This window comes from Acomys russatus, chromosome 4, assembly GCF_903995435.1.
Source record: "Acomys russatus chromosome 4, mAcoRus1.1, whole genome shotgun sequence".
Taxonomy (NCBI): Eukaryota; Metazoa; Chordata; class Mammalia; order Rodentia; family Muridae; genus Acomys; species Acomys russatus.
The window spans coordinates 57,645,767-57,666,098 of NC_067140.1; the positions used below are offsets into that span (position 1 = coordinate 57,645,767).

General features: G+C 47.4%; 3 protein-coding genes across 4 annotated transcripts in view; 2 read left to right on the forward strand and 1 right to left on the reverse strand.

The window, feature by feature from the left end:
- Pdia3 (protein disulfide isomerase family A member 3) overlaps nt 1–4,399 on the forward strand; it is a 29,010-nt gene extending 24,611 nt beyond the window's left edge. Inside the window, exons 8-13 of the mRNA XM_051144493.1 lie at nt 278–460; nt 777–885; nt 1,572–1,700; nt 2,984–3,063; nt 3,400–3,457; nt 4,064–4,399. Coding sequence (XP_051000450.1) covers nt 278–460; nt 777–885; nt 1,572–1,700; nt 2,984–3,063; nt 3,400–3,457; nt 4,064–4,177 — 673 coding nt within the window. The 3' untranslated portion in view covers nt 4,178–4,399. The remainder of the gene's footprint in view (nt 1–277; nt 461–776; nt 886–1,571; nt 1,701–2,983; nt 3,064–3,399; nt 3,458–4,063) is intronic.
- A 1,916-nt stretch (nt 4,400–6,315) lies between these two features.
- Nucleotides 6,316–10,441, reverse strand: Ell3 (elongation factor for RNA polymerase II 3). 2 transcript variants are annotated; one of them, XM_051144495.1, is made up of 11 exons: nt 10,237–10,441; nt 9,970–10,005; nt 9,522–9,634; nt 9,061–9,244; nt 8,897–8,976; nt 8,720–8,795; nt 7,132–7,306; nt 7,017–7,056; nt 6,757–6,928; nt 6,534–6,578; nt 6,316–6,456 (listed from the first exon to the last, which is right to left on the reverse strand). In XM_051144495.1, exons 1-11 carry the CDS (start codon nt 10,366–10,368, stop codon nt 6,346–6,348), a joined length of 1,164 nt encoding a protein of 387 aa, XP_051000452.1. In that variant the 5' UTR covers nt 10,369–10,441; the 3' UTR covers nt 6,316–6,345. The 2 variants fall into 2 exon arrangements, with proteins under 2 accessions (XP_051000452.1, XP_051000451.1); XM_051144494.1 differs by having other exon boundaries at nt 6,316–6,474.
- Nucleotides 10,442–18,474: 8,033 nt separating this feature from the next.
- Serf2 (small EDRK-rich factor 2) lies at nt 18,475–20,225 on the forward strand. The gene is made up of 3 exons (XM_051144496.1): nt 18,475–18,615; nt 19,159–19,267; nt 19,890–20,225. Exons 1-3 carry the CDS (start codon nt 18,609–18,611, stop codon nt 19,951–19,953), a joined length of 180 nt encoding a protein of 59 aa, XP_051000453.1. The 5' UTR covers nt 18,475–18,608; the 3' UTR covers nt 19,954–20,225.
- The last annotated feature ends 107 nt before the right edge of the window (nt 20,226–20,332 follow it).

Consider the following 20,332-nt stretch of genomic DNA (forward strand, 5'->3'; position numbering starts at 1 on the left):
GTCTCTTAATTTAAAAAAGGAGAGGAGGATAATGCTGGAGAAATGGCTGCTGTTAAGAGCACCATGCTCTTCCAGAGGTCCTGAGTTCAATTCCCACCAACCACACGGTGGCTCACAACTGACTATACCCTCTAATGCCCTCCTAGTATGCAAGCATACATGCAGATAAAGCACTCATATACATAAAATAGGTTAACAAAATCTTTAAAAAATTAAAAGCTTCCTCATACTGGTACACGGTCATGGTACAAATATTTCTCTTAATTATTCCTTGCAGAGTAATGATGGTGGCAAAGAAATTCCTTGATGCTGGACACAAATTAAACTTTGCTGTAGCTAGCCGTAAAACCTTTAGCCATGAACTGTCTGATTTTGGCTTGGAAAGCACTACTGGAGAGGTTCCTGTAGTAGCTATCAGGACTGCTAAAGGAGAGAAGTTCGTCATGCAAGAAGAGTTCTCGTAAGTTATTGCTTACTTATGACTTAGGAAATCATTAAAGCCTAAACACTGAGAACTTAGAAAGTGACATTGGGGTGGGAGAAAATTGTTCTGCCAAACCTGGGATTATTATTTTTTTCGGTTTACGTACTTTGAAAGATTGTGATTTCTACAACTTAACAAAGGGTAGCTCTTGATAAATCCACTTGATTAGAAGTAGTGTGTGGAGGCTGGGCACGGTGGTGTGCTCCTGTGATCCCAGCATGCACTTGGGAGGTAGAAACAGGAGAAAAGGATCTGGAATACTGGTGAGATTCTTCTGTCTTTTCATTTGCAGGCGGGATGGCAAGGCTCTTGAGCGGTTCCTGCAGGATTACTTTGATGGCAACCTGAAAAGATACCTGAAGTCTGAGCCTATCCCAGAGACCAATGAAGGGCCTGTCAAGGTGTGTTGCTCGACCTAAACAAAAATTTACTGGTGTTTGTCTTTAATGCTAGGGCTCAAACCCATATTGAACTCCACTGAGCTACATCCCTCGCTAAGAAAACCATTACAGGTCCAGTGGGAGGGTTGGTGGGGAGAGCATATTTGCAAAAGCTTGGCCCTGTTGCTACATAACAGTGGGAGGAGAGACTAAACTATAAAGCCTCCACATTTATGCATGTATACACACAATAAGTAAGGTTTTAAAGAAAGAAATCTACTAAGCATTTGTCTTTCATTTCCTGTGACTTACTGAACATAGTTTGACAGATAGATAGAAGGATAAGTTGGATACCAGGGAACAACAGCATGTTTACAAATGTTGTGATACAAGTCGAGTGAGGTAAGTTAGGTCCAGGAACAGTTACAGGTTGTGGGTTTATTTTCAGCGTTCTTTTTGGTTGGTTGGTTGGTTTGGTTTGAGTTTTTAAGACAGGGTTTCTCTATGTAGCCTGTCCTGGACTTGCCTTGTAGACCAGGCTGGTCTTGAACTCACAGAGATCTGCCTGCCTCTGCTGGGATTACAGGAGCGTGCCACACTGGGAATTTTTGTTTGTTTGTGGTTTTTTTGTTTTTTGTTTTTTGTTTTGGTGGTGGTGGTGTTGTTTTTCCAGCTTTCTTATGATTACAGAGTCTTCTGTTTTCTAGGTTGTGGTAGCAGAAAATTTTGATGAAATAGTGAATGAAGAAGATAAGGATGTGCTGATCGAGTTTTATGCTCCTTGGTGTGGTCACTGTAAGAATCTGGAACCCAAATATAAAGAGCTGGGAGAAAAAGTAAGTCCAAACCCTCTTCTGAATATAAAATTGATCTGGAAGTTTATATAAATATCAAGCATAGACTTAATTAGTTCCTAAATACTGGTATATTTTTTTCCCCTATTGTTGACTTGCTCTTGATTGCCCCCTAGTGTCTAGCCTTAGAGAGGTTCAGAAAACCACCTAAACACATGCTCATTCTGCAGTGTGGTAACAAATGTCTGGGTCTTCTGAATGGTGCTGTGGCTTATGAGTTCATATGGTCTTTCATTTTAAAATGCTTGGGGGGGGGTTCCTTCATAATATAATTCAAGCCAGGTAAATTTAATAGTGGATGTCAGGCGTGGTGGCGGATCGCTGTGAGATTGAGCCCAGCCTGGTCTACAAAGTAAGTCTAGGACAGCCATGACTACACAGAGAAACCCTGCCTCCAAAAATCAAAAAAAGAAAGAAAGTGGGTATGTGTAGTTAAGGCAATCTCAAACAGAACCTGAGCATGTACTGAGCCTCCCACATGGAGAACTAGACCTGGCTTTACATGTGTTCCTAGATAAGAAAAGAGAAACTAGGAAGTTAGGGGCTGAGTCTGTGCTCTTTTCACTTAAGCAAAACCTTTAAAAGTAAAACACGCAGGCAGCACACACTTTTAATCCCAGCGCTTGGGAGGCAGAGGCAGACGAATCTCTGTGAGTTCGAGGCCAGCCTGGTCTACAGAGTGAGTCCAAGACAGCTAGGGCTCTACAGAGAAACCCTGTCTCCAAAAACAAAACAGGTCAAAGGCTGAAATTGTCTTAAGTCATAGATCAGTAAGTACTTGTTGGGGAAAGCTTTACCAGCCTGGCTTCAAACTCTGAAATCTTTCTGCTTTTGCCTTCAAAGAGCTAGTATTAAAGGCATGGACCACTAGGCCTGGGTTAGAAGCAAGTATTTTGGCTAGCCTGGAACCTGTGGCAATCCTGCTTCTGTCTCCAAGTGTAGCTGTGTGTATGTGAGCACTTATTTGTTTGAGGTAGGGTTTCACACTATAGCACAGGCCAACTTAGAGTTTGTGGCAATACCTGTGCCTCAGCCTCTTCAGTTCTGAAATTACAGATAAATTGGTCTTACTTGCCGGGCGTGGTGGTGCATGCCTTTAATCCCAGCACTCGGGAGGCAGAGGCAGGCGGATCGCTGTGAGTTCGAGGCCAGCCTGGTCTACAAAGTGAGTCCAGGATGGCCAAGGCTACACAGAGAGACCCTGTCCCAAAAAATCAAAAAAAAAAAAAAAAAAAAAAAATTGGTCTTACTTTTTGTATTAACAGCTCAGCAAAGACCCAAATATTGTCATAGCCAAGATGGATGCCACAGCCAATGATGTGCCTTCTCCTTATGAAGTCAAAGGGTAAGTTAATGAGAAAGTGGGGCTTTTAGAGATGGAATTTACTAGGTTGGCCTCAAACTCCTGAATCAGACTAGGCTAGCCTTAGCATCTGAGTAGCTAAGAAGAATCTATTTCCTTGCTGAACATAGTTCCGAGGATGAATTTCTTAAGTTTCTGCAATGGTTTATCCCAAAATTACTCCCAGAAACTTTGTGCTGTCTTATAATTTAGCCATTCAAGGAAAGTAACATCTGATCAGATTAGAGCCCACAAAGAAAAATGATTCTAGAACACTTGGACGAATATATATTAGTATTACTCTAAGACCCCATTGATGATTTGTTTCCTTTTTTCTAGTTTTCCTACCATCTACTTTTCACCAGCCAACAAGAAGCTAAATCCAAAGAAGTATGAAGTAAGTGCAATGCATTGTCCTGTTTTCAAAAAAACACACAGACACATGTATGCACATAGCACATTGATACATAGTTGTTTTATTTAATGTGCATTGGTGTTTTTCTCTGTGAGGGTATCAGAACTAGAGTTACAGATGGTTGTGAGCGTCCATGTTCATTATAGGGATTGAACCTGGGTCCTCTGGAAAAGCAGTAAGTTCTTAACCACTGACCATCTCTCCAGCCCTGATACCTAGTTCTTTTATTGACTTTATTTATTTATTTATTTATTTGTGGCAGTGAGTATGTGTGTGGAAGTCAGATGATAGCTTTGGGGAATCAGTTCTCTCCTACTATTTGGGATCTGGGGGTCAAATTCCACTAAGCCATCTCATTGGCCCTTATCTAGAGGGTTTGGGGGGGGGCGGGCAGGGATTGAGACAGGGTTTCTCTGTGTAGCCCTGGCTGTCCTGGATTTGCTTTATAGACCATGCTGGCCTCGAACTCAGAGATCCGCCTGCCTCTGCCTCCTGAGTGCTGGCATTAAAGGAGGGCACCACCAACTGACCGACTTTACCTAGAGTTCTTTAGAAAGTTAAAATAACCTTTTTATTTTTCTCCCCCAGGGTGGCCGTGAATTAAATGATTTTATTAGCTACCTACAACGAGAAGCTACAAACCCCCCTATAATTCAAGAAGAAAAACCCAAGAAGAAGAAAAAGGCACAAGAGGACCTTTAAAGCAACAGCCAAATGCACCACTTTGTATAAGGACTCTTAAACCAGAGATGGCAAAACCATCAGAAAGGACAGAATGATATATTCTGAATCCTGTTAAAGTTTCTCTAAACTGTTTCTTAGCTGCACTGTTTATGAAAATACCAGGACCAGTTTGTTTGTGGTTTGGGGAGAAAATTATTTGTGTTGGGGAAGAATGTTGTGGGGGTGGGGGGAATTGAGTTGGGGGGTTATTTTCTAATTTTTTTTGTACATTTGGAACAGTGACAATAAATGTGCCCCCTTTATACTGTTGGTTTTTTTCCCCTCATGGAATGGAAAATCAGGGTCTCTAAACTATTACTGTAGAGCTTTATTTGGTGATAGAAATGTTTGATTTATGCTGTTCAATACTTGTAGCTAAGCCAGGCATGTTGACACACTTGTAATCCCAACACTTGGGGGATGCAGGCAAGAGATCCAAAGTTCAAGGTCATCCTTTGCTACATAGGAGATTTGAGGTTAGCATCTTTTTTTTGTTTGTTTTTCGTTTTGGTTTTTTGAGACAGGTTTCTCTGTTTAGCCTTGGCTGTCCTAGACTGCTTTGCAGACCAGACTGTCCTCAAATCCAGAGATCTGCCACCTCTGCCTCCCTGAGTGCTGGGATTACAGGCCTGTGCCACTGAGCCTGCTGAGGCTCCCACCTTAAGCTATATAGGGTATTTGTTTTGTTGTTTTGAGATAGAGTTTCTCTGTAGGCCAGGTAGGCTGGAACTCAGAGCGATCCGCCTGCCTCTGCCTCCCAAGTGCTGGAACTAAAGGTGTGAGCCACCACGCCCAGCCCAAGATCTTGGAACTTTTTTTAAAGCTTCATAATACCTGTTATGCTGATTCTCATACCTTGAGACTGACTGGGTCCAGTTACCATCTCTAAATCTTTTTAATGTTTTAGTTTCCTTCTGTAGTCCAAGCTGGCCTTGAACTTATGACAGTCCTCTCTCCCCGGGTCCTGAGATTACAGTTTCTGGCCTCATTCATGTCCTAAAGATGGATACTGCTTATCCTTGCCATGCAGCTGAGCTTTCTGCATGTTCATACCTCCCGAAGGTTGGTCTCTGTCCAGAAAATGCCCTGTGTGAGTGACATCAGTTTGAGGTTCCACCCAAGTTGTTTGAGGAATTGTTGACACTCCTGGGTGCAGCTCTCCCAAATCCTTGGGTGTAGCCATTAACTTCCCTCCAGGGAAACAGTATCATCGCTGGCAAGAACAAGAACCTACAGAGATCTGTTTCCTTTTGAGTAAATTAAAGTATTGCCCTCTTTATAACTAAGTCAGAATCTTGTCCATAATTGTAGCTTTCAACCCTGGATAACTCTAGATACATAGCCTTAATTCTAAGTGACTCTAAACAGACAGAGTGAAACATCTTACTGTAATCCCTTGTTTTTCACTGGTTTTGGTAGATCCTGACAACAAAATGCATTTCTGGATCATACACAATGCTTTAAAAACGGATGTTGGTGGCGGGGTGGTAATGTTGCATAGTGGTAGAGCGTGTATGGGTACAGTAAAGATGACCATGATCTTGGAGGCTCTAGTTCTCCAGTCTTTCAGAGAGCCCCAAAGGTAGCAGATAGACAGCACTGCCTTGGATGGTGAAGCTAATGATCACACAAGACAGAAGCAATTAGTTTTTATTTTCCAGCCATGTTACAGTACATGAGTAACACCAAGCCTTTCCCTTACATCTAGGTATGCAGTAAGTCCAATGAATTCCATCACCAGAAATTCTCATTTCCTGCAAGGTGCCTCAACTGAGCTTGCTTATTTCTCTAATCTTAAGGTGTCACTTCTGAAGAAGCTGGAGAGGTGGCTCAGCGGTTAAGAGCACTGGCTGCCCTTCCAGAGGACCCACATGGCGGCTCACACCTGTCTGTGACTCCCGTCACATGCAGTCAAACACCAATGTACATAAAAACAAATATTTAAAAACCAGGTATCTCCTACTTTCCTAGTCTCCTGGGCATAGCTGAGGAGATTTGACACTGCCCACTGGCAATGTCAAAAGTCAAACTGCAAAAACCTACAATGGCTCTCTGCTTGCCACCATGGACATAAGGGTCAAAGTCAGAAAAGCAGAGATGTGCTCTAGCTTAGAGCTGTTGTGGGCTCTGGAGCCCTCTGGGTAGTTTCAGCTGCCCCTGTTCTTTTCCTCAAATTCCAGGATGAGACCTTTAATGTGCGACAGTTTCTGGTGCAGGTACTCACAGCGGTGCCTCTCTTCTCTATAGCTTGGATACCGCTGCAGAGAAAAAGCACCCTTGTCAAAAAGTAAAGTGACTTCTACTTTCCCGCTGCTGTGTTCGAAGCTTGTCTTACCTTCCTGAACTTTCTGTACTCCTGGACTATCTTCTCCTCCAGCATCTGAAACAAAATCAACACTGAGTCAAAACTGGAAGGGAAAAATAAACGGGAGTAACTTCTGTTTTCATTCTACAAATATTAGAATAGGTTAGCTTGTCCCTTTGCCTAGTCACTAAAGAACCATGTTTGAGGGTAATCAGCAGGGAGATGGCCAGCAAGGCTAGCGTCCTGCCTTTACCTTGTGTTCTGGAGTTCCTCGCTGGAGTCTCTTGATCTCTGCCCCCAGCTCTGTGAACCTCTGGCTTGCAGCCCCTATGCGGGCGTGCAGGATGCGGTATTCAGCATAGTCCGTCTCAAAGTCCTGCTCATAGGCCTGTTGCTGCTCCGCATTGTGGATGGCTCCGTATTGCCTGTCAGGGATGTGACACCTTCAATTTCATTGTCCCTAAAGGCCCTTGGCTACTTACGTGCATGAGATTGGAAGTATGGGGAACTCACAGGAGATAATCTGGTACCTCAGGGCTTGGGGATTCAGAGGCTAGGAAGGAAGCAAGAAAACAATTAACTATATGGGTTTTCCCCGCTGCTCTTTACTCTCCTTTCCTTAGTTCACCTGCTTGGCCTGAGAGGCTCTGCTCCAGTCTGGAGTCTCTATCTTCATCTGGCCCCCAGTTTTCTCCCTCTTGTGCGTCCTGATCCGATAGCCCTTGTAGTGGACTTGGAGCTAGAGGCAGAGCTCTGAGCCTCTTTTCCTCTGGCTCTTCAGTGGTTGTGGGTGCTGAACGTTTCTGTTGAGACACACACACACAAGAAAAAACGTGTAACATGAATAGCAAGCAGGAGGGTCTTAACTCTTTTGTCAGAAACTGCTATTTCATCAGCTCCCAAATTTAAGTTTTAGCCTAATTAAAGTATTCTTGCATAGCCAGTCCTGGTGGCGCACAGTCCCCAAGGCAGAGGCAGGTGGATTGCTGTGAGTTCGAAGCTAGCCTGGTCTACAAAGATAATATAGAGAAAGAAACCCTGTCTCAAAAAGCCCAAAAATAAATAAATAAAAATAATTTTAAAATAAAAATTATATGTGTATGAGTGCTCTATCCATGTATACTTGCATGCCAGAAATGGGCATCAAATCCCAGTGTAGGTGTGAGCCACCATGTGGTTACTGGGAATTGAACTCAGGACCTCTGGAGAGACAGTACTCTTAACCACTAAGCTCTCTCTCCAGCCCCTGCTTTATTCTCCGGTTTTTTTTTGGGGGGGGGGGGATTGGTTTTCAAGACAGAGTTTCTCTGTGTAGCCTTGACTGTCCTGGACTCACTTTGTAGACCAGGCTGACCTTGAACTAACAGATCCTTCTGCCTCTGCGTCCTCTGTGCTGGGATTAAAGGCGGACACCACTATGCCCAGGTTGGTTGATATTTTTGAGACGGTTTCTTTGTGTATTCCTGGCTGTCCTGGACTGCTGTGTAGACCAGACTGGCTACAACTCAGCAAAGATCCACCCTCTACCAGTGTTCTGCCTGCGTGTGAATCAGCATTCCAGAAGAGGGCACCAGATCTCATTATAGATGGTTGTGAGCCACCATGTGGTTTCTGGGAATTGAACTCAGGATCTTTCAAAGAGCAATCAGTTCTCTTAACCACTGAGCCATCTCTCCAGCCCTTGCTTTATTCTCTTAAAGTCTCTCACTAAGCCTTTCCTAGGCTTGCTGGCCAGGTTCCATTCCCTCAGTGTTGCTCAGCTTTTACATAGGCACTGGGGACTCAGACTCAGTCCAATCCCTGTGCTTATCAAATAAGTGTGCCATAAATGCACTTACTTGATAAGCCACCTTCCCAGCTTTTTTTTTTTTTTTTTTTTTTTGTCTTGTTTGAGACAAGGTAGGTAGACCAGGCTGGCTTTGAACTCATGATTCTGTGTAGCAGAGAATAGCCTCCTGTCTCTGGATACCCTCTGAGATTATAGGCATGTGCCAGATTTTATGCTATACCAGTGCTGTATCAATTAAGCTACACTCAGCTCTTTAAACTACTCTTTGAAAAGCTCCTGCCTCTCACTCTGGATGTCTCAGTGCTTAGGACCAGGGACAGATGTATCTGAGTTTGAGGCCAAGTGTGTTCTCAATAAGGAGCTCCAGGTGTGCCAGGGCTGCACAGTGAGATCCAGTCTCTAAAAAGAGAAGAGAGTCCTTGCTTACCTTGTCCAGGCGTTTCTGGCTAGCAGGGGAAGCCAGTGGCTGGTCAGGTTCTCTGTTTGGAAGATAGGTGTGGTTCCTAGGAGTTTTGGAAGGAATGGGAGAGACCAGGGTGAGAGATGGGCCTATATCTTACTACAGCATGGAAGAGTGGAGAGCAGACCCAGCCTGTCCCAGTACCTCTCTTCCCATGCTGCCACGGGCTCACTGGAAGACCCTGGGAGTGACTGTCCATAGTTGCTTGCCAATGGGTCAGACATCTGTCAGGGAAGCGGTAGGAACACTTGGCTACCTGGACCTTAGTGCCTCATCTTAAGCTGACTTCCTGTTGTTTCTGATCTCACCTCTTCTAGTGCCATCTGAGGATGGCCTTCGGGCTCATCTGTGTCCTGCCAATTGTCCGGCTCTCTGGTGTCTTCAGTCAGGTGTTCCTGAGCTAACAGTGGAGCTGGGATAGTATCCATGGCTGCCCAAATAGTGAGTCGCTCTCTAAGTGGGCCCAGGCAGTGGAGACAGTTAGACCCAGTTCTGGAAAGAAGAGTGTGAAAAACAACAGAAAAATGGGTTGGAGATCTTTTGAACACTTCTTTGCGTTGTCTGGCTTTTTTTTTTTTTTTTTCTGAGACAAGGTTTCTCTGTGTAGCCTTGGCTGTCCTGGACTCACTTTGTAGGCCAGGCTGGCCTTGAACTTACAGCGATCCGCCTGCCTCTGCCTCCCAAATGCTGGGATTAAAGGCGTGTGCCACCACTGCCCGGCTTCTTTGCGTTTTCTGAAAACTCTTACCTGTTATCTGTTTTCCCTTACCTGCCTAAGCGTTGGTACACAAGGTCCAAGCCACCACTAGTGCCCTCTTGGCCACACTGGGATACTATGAAGGAGAAAAGGCAGGACCATCCAGGGCCTGGGAGCCTTAGATACTAGGGTAGAAGGAAATGGTGAGCTCAGTTAAGTTGGCCCCTCCTCCTCCTGCTGCCCGTGCCACTCCTCCCACCAAGTCTAAGACTGAAGACAAATCCCAAGGGGCTTGTTAGCACACCAGGTGCACCTGGGTCAGAGTTCCCCCAAGAGGCTCAGACTGCACAGCCTTCTGGGACCACAGCCCCATCAGCCCCACACCCTCTTAGGGTTCAGTTCTCGTAACTTCCTCAGACCATGACCACTAAGAAGCTCAGGCCCAGAACACACCTTCCCGGGGCCCACGCTTATGCTCCCTTCACCCACAACCTCCCTCACACATCCTGCCCGCACTTACCCCTCGGTGGCCTTGGAAAGCGATCACTGGCCGTACCTGCGGGAAGAGCCCAAGCACCAGCTAAGCACAAAGGAAGCAAAGTCCCCAGGTTGGGGGGTTCTGGGGAACACCTGTCTGGTGGGCTTCACTTGAAGAGGTGGGGCGGGGGGGAGGCTGGAACCTGCGGAAGCCCGCACCTCTCCAGTCCCTTCTCCAGTCTCCCTCTCCGGAGGGAGGCCGAGGTCCGGTTCGTCGGGATGGGAAGAAAAGGCTGGGGACCAACCGCACCTGTTGCTGCTGACACTCTTGCAGTGCCCGCAGCGCCGCCTCGTTGAGCCTCAGCATTAGGAGGCTGGTCCGAGCAGCAGGGGTGAAGAGGAGCCGCATTTTCCCACTCGGAGCTTCCTGGGTCCCCTCCATAGTGCCAAAGTCGCAAGCAGAACTGAGACCACAGGCGAGCGCCACCACTGCCACCTCTGCCTTGCAAGCCTAGGCTGGCACTCCCGCCCTCCGGCTCTACCCCGCCCTCCACCATGACTCCACCCCCTGGCGCCGCCCCAAAATTACCCCGGGACTGGTGGGCGGTACCTTGCACGCGCGCGCGCGCGCGCGCACACACACACACACACACACACACACACACACACACACACACACACACACACACTCACGCTGTTTTCAAATTCTTGGTTTGCCTTGGGCAGTATTGAGCCTTTCAAAGAACTATCCAGGTCTGAGAAGAAAGGGTCTACCTCCAGGGCCTGACCTTCCTCCTAGAATCCCTTGTTCTACCTCAGTTTCCCCACTCTGGATTCAGAATCTGGGTCTCTAAGCAGAAGCTGAACCTGAAACCACTTGAGGGTTTCAGTCGCACAGGGGAGGGAGATCACAGACTGGTTGGTAGGCAGATTGAGTCACTTATGCCTCCAAGGCCTCAAAGTACCTAGGGGACCAGAGGCTGGCCAACTCCAAGAGGGACCAGTGCAGCGCTTTTCTTTCTCCACCGCCTCTGCATCTGCTGAGGTGAATCCCAATCCAGTTTCTAACTGGGACTTGGAGAGGCTGTAAGGCCAGGTGGGTGGGTGGGTGCCTCAGCAGACCTGGAAGCCTGGCTGGCTGGGACTGGAGCCTCGCCTATTGGTGGGTGGGGATGTGGGGTGTAGTTGGTGGCAAAATAAAAGAAAAAAAAATTGTAGGGCAGAAAGCCACAACTCAATCCCAGGTGTCACTTCGCGGCCTAATAAACATGAGTGAAAGTGGCTAACCCAGCTGCAGGCTCTTTCAGAAGGTTCTTTCCCCTCATGTTTGTTTGTTCGTTTTGAACAGGGTTTCATTCAATGTGTAGGCATCTTGGGGCTACAGACCCTGTTGCACTGAGACCCCAGGATAAATCTCAGACCAGCACTTCCTGTCTCTACGTGTCAGTATTTGGTAATCTCTCCAAATCTCTTATTTCCTTTTTCCTAACCCGGATTTCCATTAAAAAGAAAAAAAGGTGTGTGTGTTAATTATATATATATATTTCAACGTGATCTATCTTAATGCCTTTAATCTCAAAGCAAATGAGTTGTCAAGACTCACTGAACATTACATCATAGTAATGTTGATTTTAAAATCTTTGCAACAAGATGCCAACAGCAACCACAGATATGTTTACCTATCTTTTGGGCCATTCTGTTTCTTTTCTTTTTTTCTTTCTTTTTTTTGGGGGGGGGGGTGATTGTTTGGTTGTTGGTTTTTTGAGACAGGGTTTCTCTGTGTAGCCTTGGCTGTCCTGGACTCACTTTGTAGACCAGGCTGACCCTGGCTGGCCATTCTGTCTCTATGGAAGACAACTTACTAATATTTACTAATTTGATAAGCAGTTGTAACTATCTTTCTTTCCTTTTCTTCTTTTCTCCTCCTCTGTTTTTTTCAGTTATTTATTTTAGGGAGCCATTCCCTTTTATAATTTTTTCTTTTTATTTCATATGCATTGGTGTTTTGCTTGCCTGTGTCTGTGTGAGGGTGTCCAGATCCCCTGGAACTGTAGTTACAGACAGTTGTGAGCAGCCATATGGGTGCTGGGAATTGAACTCAGGTCTTCTGGAAGAGCAGCCAGTGCTCTTAACCACTGAGTTATCTCTCCAGCACCTTTAATTTATTTTTTTTATCTTCTATATATGAGTGGTTTTTAAAAAGACATATTTATTTATGTATATAAGCACCCTGTTGCATGTATGCCTGCAAGACAGAAGAGAGCATCAGATAGACAAGGGCACCAGATCTCATTACAGATGGTTGTGAGCCACCATGTGGTTGCTGGGAATTGAACTCAGGACCTTTGGATGAGCAGCCAGTGCTCTTAATTGCTGAGCCATCTCTCCAGCCTTCCTTCTTTTTTTAAACATTTATTTATTTATTTATTTATTTTTGAGACAGGGTTTCTCTGTGTAGTGTTTCTCACTGTCCTGGACTCACTTTGTGGACCAGGCTGGCCTCGAACTCAGTGATCTGCCTGCCTCTGCCTCCCGAGTGCTGGGATTAAAGGCATGTGCCACCGTGCCCCTCCCCCACAGCTCCCTCCTCTTTTTTTTAAGATACAAGGTTTCTCTGTATAGCCCTGGCTGCCTGGAACTCACTCTGTAGACAAGGCTGGCCTCAAACTCAGGGATCTGCCTGTCTCTGCCTCCCAAATGCTGGAATTAAAGGCTTGAATCATACCTAGTTTACCAGTTTGAAAAGCCAATAGCCTGGGCTTTCTTTTCTTAGATGATAGGTGGAACCTTTTTTTTTTTTTTTTTTTTTTTTTTTTTTTTTTTTGTTTTTTCGAGACAGGGTTTCTCTGTGTAGCCTTGGCCATACTGGACTCACTTTGTAGACCAGGCTGGCCTCGAACTCACAGCGATCTGCCTGCCTCTGCCTCCCGAGTACTGGGATTAAAGGTGTACGCCACCACGCCCGGCTGTGGGACCTTTTATAGGAGTTTCCTAAATGTAAGCTCAAAAGAAAGACTAGGGCCCTGGGATCCAGCTCATGGGTAGAGTGCTGGCCTGGCATGCATGAAGCCCTTGGTTTGGTTTTTCTAGAAAACACACACACACACACACACACACACACACACACACACCCCACATTATTAGGATGGTTTGTATCCTGTAATTCAAGATCAATCTGGGCAACACAGTGATAACCTCATTTCAAAACAATTAAACCAATAAATAAGTAAAACAAGAATAGAACACCCAGGAAGGCCAGGCTGGAAAAGCCAGTGCTTTTTAAACTGGTCTAGTAGTGCATGCATCCATTTTGTTTTTTAAGACAGGATCTAATTAACTAACTAACTAAAATTAATTATTTTCAGACATGTATCTCTGTGTAACCCTGCCTGTCTTGGAACTCAATTTGTAGACCCGGAACTCAGAGATCCTCCTGTCTTTGCCTCCTAAGTACTTGGATTATAGTTGTGGGCCACCAGCACCAGCACATCCAGTGTTGTGATCGTTGTGATTGTAGGCATAACTTTGCAGAGGCTCCAGGTTTTAATTTCAACATACATCTTATGTCTTACAGCTGCCTGTAATTATAATTCCAGGCATCCAGCAATCACGTGGTATGCATACATCCAGCTAAAACATTCATATACATAAAATAAAATGCATTTTAAAGCTGGTGTGATGGTGCATGCCTTTAATCCCAGCACTTGGGAGGCAGAGACAGGTGGATCTTCGTGAGTTCAAGGCCAGCCTGGTCTATAAAGTGAGTCCAGGACAGTCAGGGCTACACAGAGAAACCCTGTATTGAAAAACAAAAACAAACAAAAATAGATATGGTCTTCTTACCCAATCAGTATTTTTTTCTTTGTTTTACTCCTTTTCCTTTGTTTCCTTCTTCTTTCTTTGCTTTCCTTTCTTTTTTTTTTCTGTCTTCCTGTTTTTTCTTTCTATCTTTTTCTTTTTTGTTGTTTGTTTTTGAGACAGGGTCTTTTGTGTAATTCCTGCTGGCCTGGAATTTTTTTTTAATAAGGTTTTTTGAGACAGGGCTTTTCTGTGTAATAGTCCTGGCTGGCCTGGACTCACTTTTGTAGATCAGATTGCTTTTGTAAATTAGACTGGCCTGGAACTCACAGAGGTCTGCCTGCTGTCTGCCTCCCGAGTACTGGGAGCAAAGGCTTGTGCCACCACACCCAGCTGGCCTGGAACTTCTACATAACCGCAGGCTAGACCCAAACTCATAGAAATCTGCCTGCCTCTACCACCCTAGAGTTGAGATTAAAGTTGTACACCACCATGCCTGATTTCTTTTGTTTTGAAACAGGTTCTTACTATGTAGCCGAGGCTGCTCTTGAACCCCAGATTTTCCTGCATCAGCCTCCAGAGTGCTGAGGTTACAGGCATAAACCACCGTACTTGGCTCCCTGAAGACACTGTGAAGCTGCTGTCTCCCCTCCCCCTCCCCTCTACAGTGTTACTGCCATACTTGTCAGGTGGCTCCCTTCCCTACTGTAACGGCATTTTCATTTTTATGACATTTTTTATGGGAACATGCTCCCTTGCTTTTATGAACCTGTTTCCTCCTGTGACTCTGCGTAGTCTTGTCCTGGTGAGCCTCACTGTCGTTGTGTCATTATTGACCTCACAACCTCCTTGACCTAGTTTCATAGGCAACTTATTACCTACTCACTAAGCATGACTCTGGATGGGACAGCTGGCCTGAGGGCAGAGCCCTAGGGCCCTCACATGCTGTTCCTCTTCTGAAGTGTTCTCCTTCCCTTCCTTGGCTGTGCCAATTCTCCAGCTTTTTGTCTTAAGCACAACATGAGTGACTTCACTGACCCACAAGTTTATTCCCTGCACAGAAACAGCTATTCTGTCCAGTTACTTCATGCCAGGACTAGTAAAATGGTTCAGCCTTCATTCAGATTATACTGAAAAGCCAAGCATGGTGGCACACACTTTTAATCCCAGCACTTGGGAGGCAGAGGCAGGTGGATCTCTGTGAGTTAGAGGCCAGCCTGGTCTACAAAGAGAGTCCAGGACAGTCGCTGTGACCTAGAGAAACCATGTCTCAAAAAACAAAACAAAACAAAACAAAAACCTGATATCTGTTTTGATGGGTCAGTGCTTATGCTGTGCACCCTGGGAAATATTTTGAATATCACTCTTGCATAGAATCTGATTTTTCTTTAAAGCAATTGCCACAGTCAACTTGCATATATCTATATACACACACACATATAAAGTAAAGGAGAGGGAAATCTCCTTTCCCTTCTATAGCATATTTAAAATTACAGTTATTTATTGTGTGTATGAACATGCACCCATGCCATGGGTGTAGAAATCGGAGGTCAATTTTTAGCAGTTGACCTCTGATTAAAGGCATGTACCACTGTGCCCAGCCAATTGTATTAATTTTAAATGAAAGATATAAAGAAAACTTTGAAACACCAAAATGAAATAAGCCCAATATACACATGAATGTGACTATCACATAGTAGTCCATGAACTTTTCATTGAGACAGGGTCTCATGGAGCTCAGCCTAGCCTGTAGACAAGGCTGGCCTCAAACACATTTATCTGCCTGCCTCTGCCTCCCATGGGCTGGGTGTTCCCCATCACACCAGGTTTATACACAGTTTTATTGTGTAGGTTTCATTTTGTTTCGTTGCTTGTTTGTTTGGCTTGGTTTTAGTTTTTTGTTTTGATTTGCTTTTCGAGACAGGGTCTCTCTGTGTTAGCCTTGGCTGTCCTGGACTTGCTCTGTAGACCAGGCTGGCCTCAAACTCACAGAGACCCGCCTGCCTCTGCCTCCCAAGTGCTGGGATTAAAGGCATGCGCCACCATGTGTGGCTAGGTGTCCTTTTCTTTTTTTTCCCAGGGGGGACTGAACCTATGGCCTCATGCATGCTTGTCAAGTACTCTAGCACAGAGCTACAGGCCAAGCCTTCTTCCTGCGCTTTAAGACAGGTCTCATTAAGCTGCCTGACTGGCTTGGCCTCATGCTTCACCACATGTAAATTTTGAGCTGGCAATGTCCCTGCCTCTGCCTCCTGAGTGCTGGGATTAAAGGTGTGCGCCACCACCTCTCGCCCATTCATTTATTTGAATTCATTTCCTCTACCCCTGTATGTGTGTGTCTTCAGAGGACAACTTTCAGCCTTTTACGTTACTGAGGCAGAGTCTGCCATTGTTTCTGTTGGGTTGCTTTGTATTCCAGGATAACTGGTCCATGAACTTCCAGAATATTCTCTTGTCTCTACCTCTCTTCTTCCTGTAGAAGTGGCAGAATTACGGATGCACATCACATCTGCTTTTTTAAATTGTTTATTTTATTTTTTTGGTTTTTCAAGACAGGGTTTCTCTGTGTAGCCTTGGCTGTCCTGGACTCGCTCTGTAGACCAGGCTGGCCTTGAACTCACAGCGATCTGCCTGCCTCTGCCTCTTGAGTGCTGGGATTAAAGGTGTGCCACCACGCCCAGCCACATCTGCCTTTTTATGACAGTGCATAGATAGTTCTGCCATCAGTTATTTTGTAACTATCCTTCCTTTGTTCAGGGAATTGATTGTTTTTGGAGGGGAGTATTGTAGACAAAAAAATAAAAATAAAAATAAATGGAAGGGTTTTTTGTTGTTGTTGTTGTTTTTTGTTTTGGTTTTTCAAGACAGGATTTCTCTGTGTAGCCTTGGCTGTCCTGGACTCACTTTGTAGACCAGGCTGGCCTTGAACTCACAGCAATCCACCTGCCTTTGCCTCTTCAGTGCTGCGATTAAAGGCGTGCACCACCACACCCGGCTGGAAGTTGTTTTTAAAAAGTAAATATTCCATGTTGAGATGATGACTCAGTAGGTAAAGGCAATGGCCTGTGTCCAATCCCTGAAACCCACGTAAAAAACTGCACGCGATGGTGCACATCTTTAATCGGAGACAGTGAGATAGGAGGTGGGGACAGGAGACTTGCCTGGAAGGTCATGGGCCAGAGTTAGATTGGGGTATGAGGCACAGCGGCAAAAACAAAGACAGCGTCTCCACAAGGTATGTGGGTGAGAGCCTCGTTCTCTGCGTGCTTGCCTTAGTACCATGCTGGGAAGGTTCTGGCATGGTCTGAGACAGACTTGGGGGACAGATCTTTTAGCAATGCTGGCCACCTGCAGCACTGGAGAAGCCGGGATCGTAGATGCAACAGTAACTCACAGAACAAAGGAGATGCCTTGCTTTATAGACTTTACAGTTCTCAACCTCCTTAATGCTGCAACCTTTTAATACAGTTCCTTATGTTGTGGTGACCCCAACCATAGGATTTTCATTGGTACTTCATAACTATAATTTTGCTAGTTATGAACTGTAGATATCTGTTTTCCAATGATCTTAGGTGACCCCTGTGAAAGGAATCTCTCTCCCCCGCTCCCCTCTGGTTTTCAAGACATGGTTTCTCTTGTAGTCTTGGCTGTCCCCCGACTTGCTTTGTAGACCAGGCTGACCTCGAACTCACAGTGATCCACCTGCTTCTGCCTCCTGAGTGCTGGGATTAAAGCCGTGCATCACCACACCTGGCTCAAGAGGGATCTGAATTCAGCTGCTTGGTGAAGGTGCTCGACAGGGAAAAAAAAAAAGAAAAAAGGGCCTTAACTCAGGTTGTCTTGTGCCTGGGCAGCAGGAAGCTAATCCTACTGTTCTGACCTATGTTGAGGTTTGTTTCATGATAGTTTAGCAGAATTCAGGTTGTCTTGGTCCTGGGATGGGAAAGGAGGTTTAACTAATCCGGTCTACAGGGGCCGAATCTGTGAGATAGCAACTGAAAATGAGTTATGAATTTTAGTTACCCGTCTGATTTCTCGTACGAACCAGATGTGACGTTTGGGGGGAGATGTTACAATGCAGGACGGGTCTATAGAGATGCAGACATAACATGAACCTTCCCCGATCTCAGTTCTCGAAGTAACTCCACAAGATTTGGGTGTGCTTCATCACCCCCAAGGCACAGCATTTCTGCGGGCAGTCTGGAAGGACAGCTCCGTAGTGGAGACGTGCATGCAGTACGGGGCTCAAGCTCTTGGGAAATGACTGCAGAATCACTTTAGGACACTCTAAAAGTGGCTGCGACTAGGGACGGTGAAAGCGGAGGGGGTTTGCCTAACTGTTTATGTTTTCAGATGAACTGTGGCAAGTGTCCGGCCAAGAGGCTTGGGGCGAGGGGGGGGGGATGGGACACTAAGTTTAGCTCTAGAACCTAGGAAATCCCGCCTCTCCTCCTCCTCCCCTCTCCGCCACCGCGTCCCTTCGAGGCGACTTTGTCAGTACCCTAAACTGTCCCACATGAGGTCACTTTGCCCGGTCACGTGTTCGGGGCCCCGCCGGAACGCCACATCGCCAGCCGCCGCACTCCTCCACCCCGCCGCCCACGTGACCCGGCCTAGTTTCTACGGGCCGGACTCAGCGCTCCCGGGAAGCCCCGCCCCGTGCCAGGCGCTCCGCCCGCGGAGCTCGGCTCTTCGCCCTCCGGGACTGGCGCGTGGCACCGCACTCCACGTGTTTCCCTCCGCCCAATGAGCGCTGGCGCCCGGGCGTGAAGGGGCGGGAGGAAGGAGGACGACTTGGTGGCGTCGCGCGGAGGGGGCGGGGCCTGCAACGTCGGCCCGAACGAGGGGACGCAGAGGAGGCAGGTCGGAGCCGCTGCCGTCGCCATGACCCGTGAGTGCTGGGACCTTTTTCCTCTCTCTCCCTTTCTTTCCCTTCCCTCTCGCCGCGCGGCCGAGCGCCGGCGTGTGCGTCCTCACGGCTTCCCCGGCGGAAGGTTCTTCGCGGGGCGCTCTCCAGCTGCCTCCCGCCCAGCCGGAAGCGCAACCCTCCGCACGCCGCCACTTGCCGAGACCCCTGTGTTGGGCGCGGGCCGCCGGCGGCTTTCTGCGCTGGCGAAGCCGGGTGTCCCGGGCGGTGGGCCCCAGCGCGTGCCCCCTGAGGCCCCGGGGGCTCCCCACACGCCGCACCAGCTGTCTGGGCCCCCGCGCCGCCCCAAACTTGACGCGCGCCGTCCGCAAGCCTCGACCGCACCGTCCCTCCCGCACCCCCAAGTTAACCTGCCCCGTGGCGGCTGCCACACCCCGGCAGCCGAAGCCCCGCGATGGGGTCGGCGCGGCGGCGGGGGACAGTTGGTTCTCAGTTGGCGGGAGGAGGGGCGCTAGTGTGTGCGTGGAAGAGACCCCGGCGTCTCACTTTTCTGCCTTTCCTTCTTAGGCGGTAACCAGCGAGAGCTCGCCCGCCAGAAGAACATGAAGAAGCAGAGCGACTCGGTTAAGGGAAAGCGCCGAGATGATGGGCTTTCTGCTGCCGCCCGCAAGCAGAGGTAGCCCCAGGGAGGGGAAAGGACGAGACGGGACGGGACGGGACGGGAAGGACCTGGGTTAGACCGAGGGATGTACCATGAAAGATAACTCGAGTCTGGATTAGGTGTGAGGGGCAGAGTTCATGGTTTCCTCTAGTGTTTTATTTCCTCCCCGTTCTAAATTGTTAGGTCATAGACGTACAGGAAGGGACTGGGGCGGGTCCCGGTCCGCAGGCAGATTTCTGAGTGCCGGGGTTGTGACCTTACGGACAAGGGCAAGGAGCTTCGAATATCAAGTACAGTTGTTTTGACAGCCCAGTACTTTTTGGCCCTCTGGCTGCTTGTATCTCCTCCCTACTCCCCACTTTGTTACTGGTGCCGTTGGGTGTGGTACTTAGTACAGAATAGAAAGCCTTGGGCCTGAGTGGCTAGACTTCTGACCCCTTGGGCAAGAGCCAGGTGGAGACTGTCTTTTGAACCTTAGCGCTATTCCTCTTGTTCTCCTAGGGTGGGAAGGTAGCAGCCATATGCTGAACTTTGTCCCATCCACTTCCATCTTATCCTCTGTACCCTTCATCCCCCCCTGCATCTTGTCCTTTTTGCCCTCTGGTACCTCCCAGTGCCCCATCATCTCTACCCCCAGGGACTCGGAGATCATGCAGCAGAAGCAGAAAAAGGCAAACGAGAAGAAGGAGGAACCCAAGTAGCTTTGTGGCTTCGTGTCCAACCCTCTTGCCCTCCGCCCGTGTGCCTGGAGCAGTCCCACCATGCTGGAGTTTCTTCCTGTAGTGCTCACAGGGCCCAGCACCGATGGCCTCCCCTTTGCCCTGCGTCTGCAGCGGGTTCCTTTTGTGCTTCCTTCCCCTCAGGTAGCCTCTCTCCCCCTGGGCCACTCCTGGGGGTGAGGGGGTTACCCCTTCCCAGTGTTTTTTATTCCTGTGGGGCACACCCCAAAGTATTAAAAGTAGCTTTGTAATTCCTTGAGCGCCTGGTTTGACTGGGGATTTGGGGGGCTGGGGATGGAGGAGTGACTGCCCTGTCCCACTAAAAGGGGAGAGTTCTTTTAGGCACCTAGTAGATTATGGA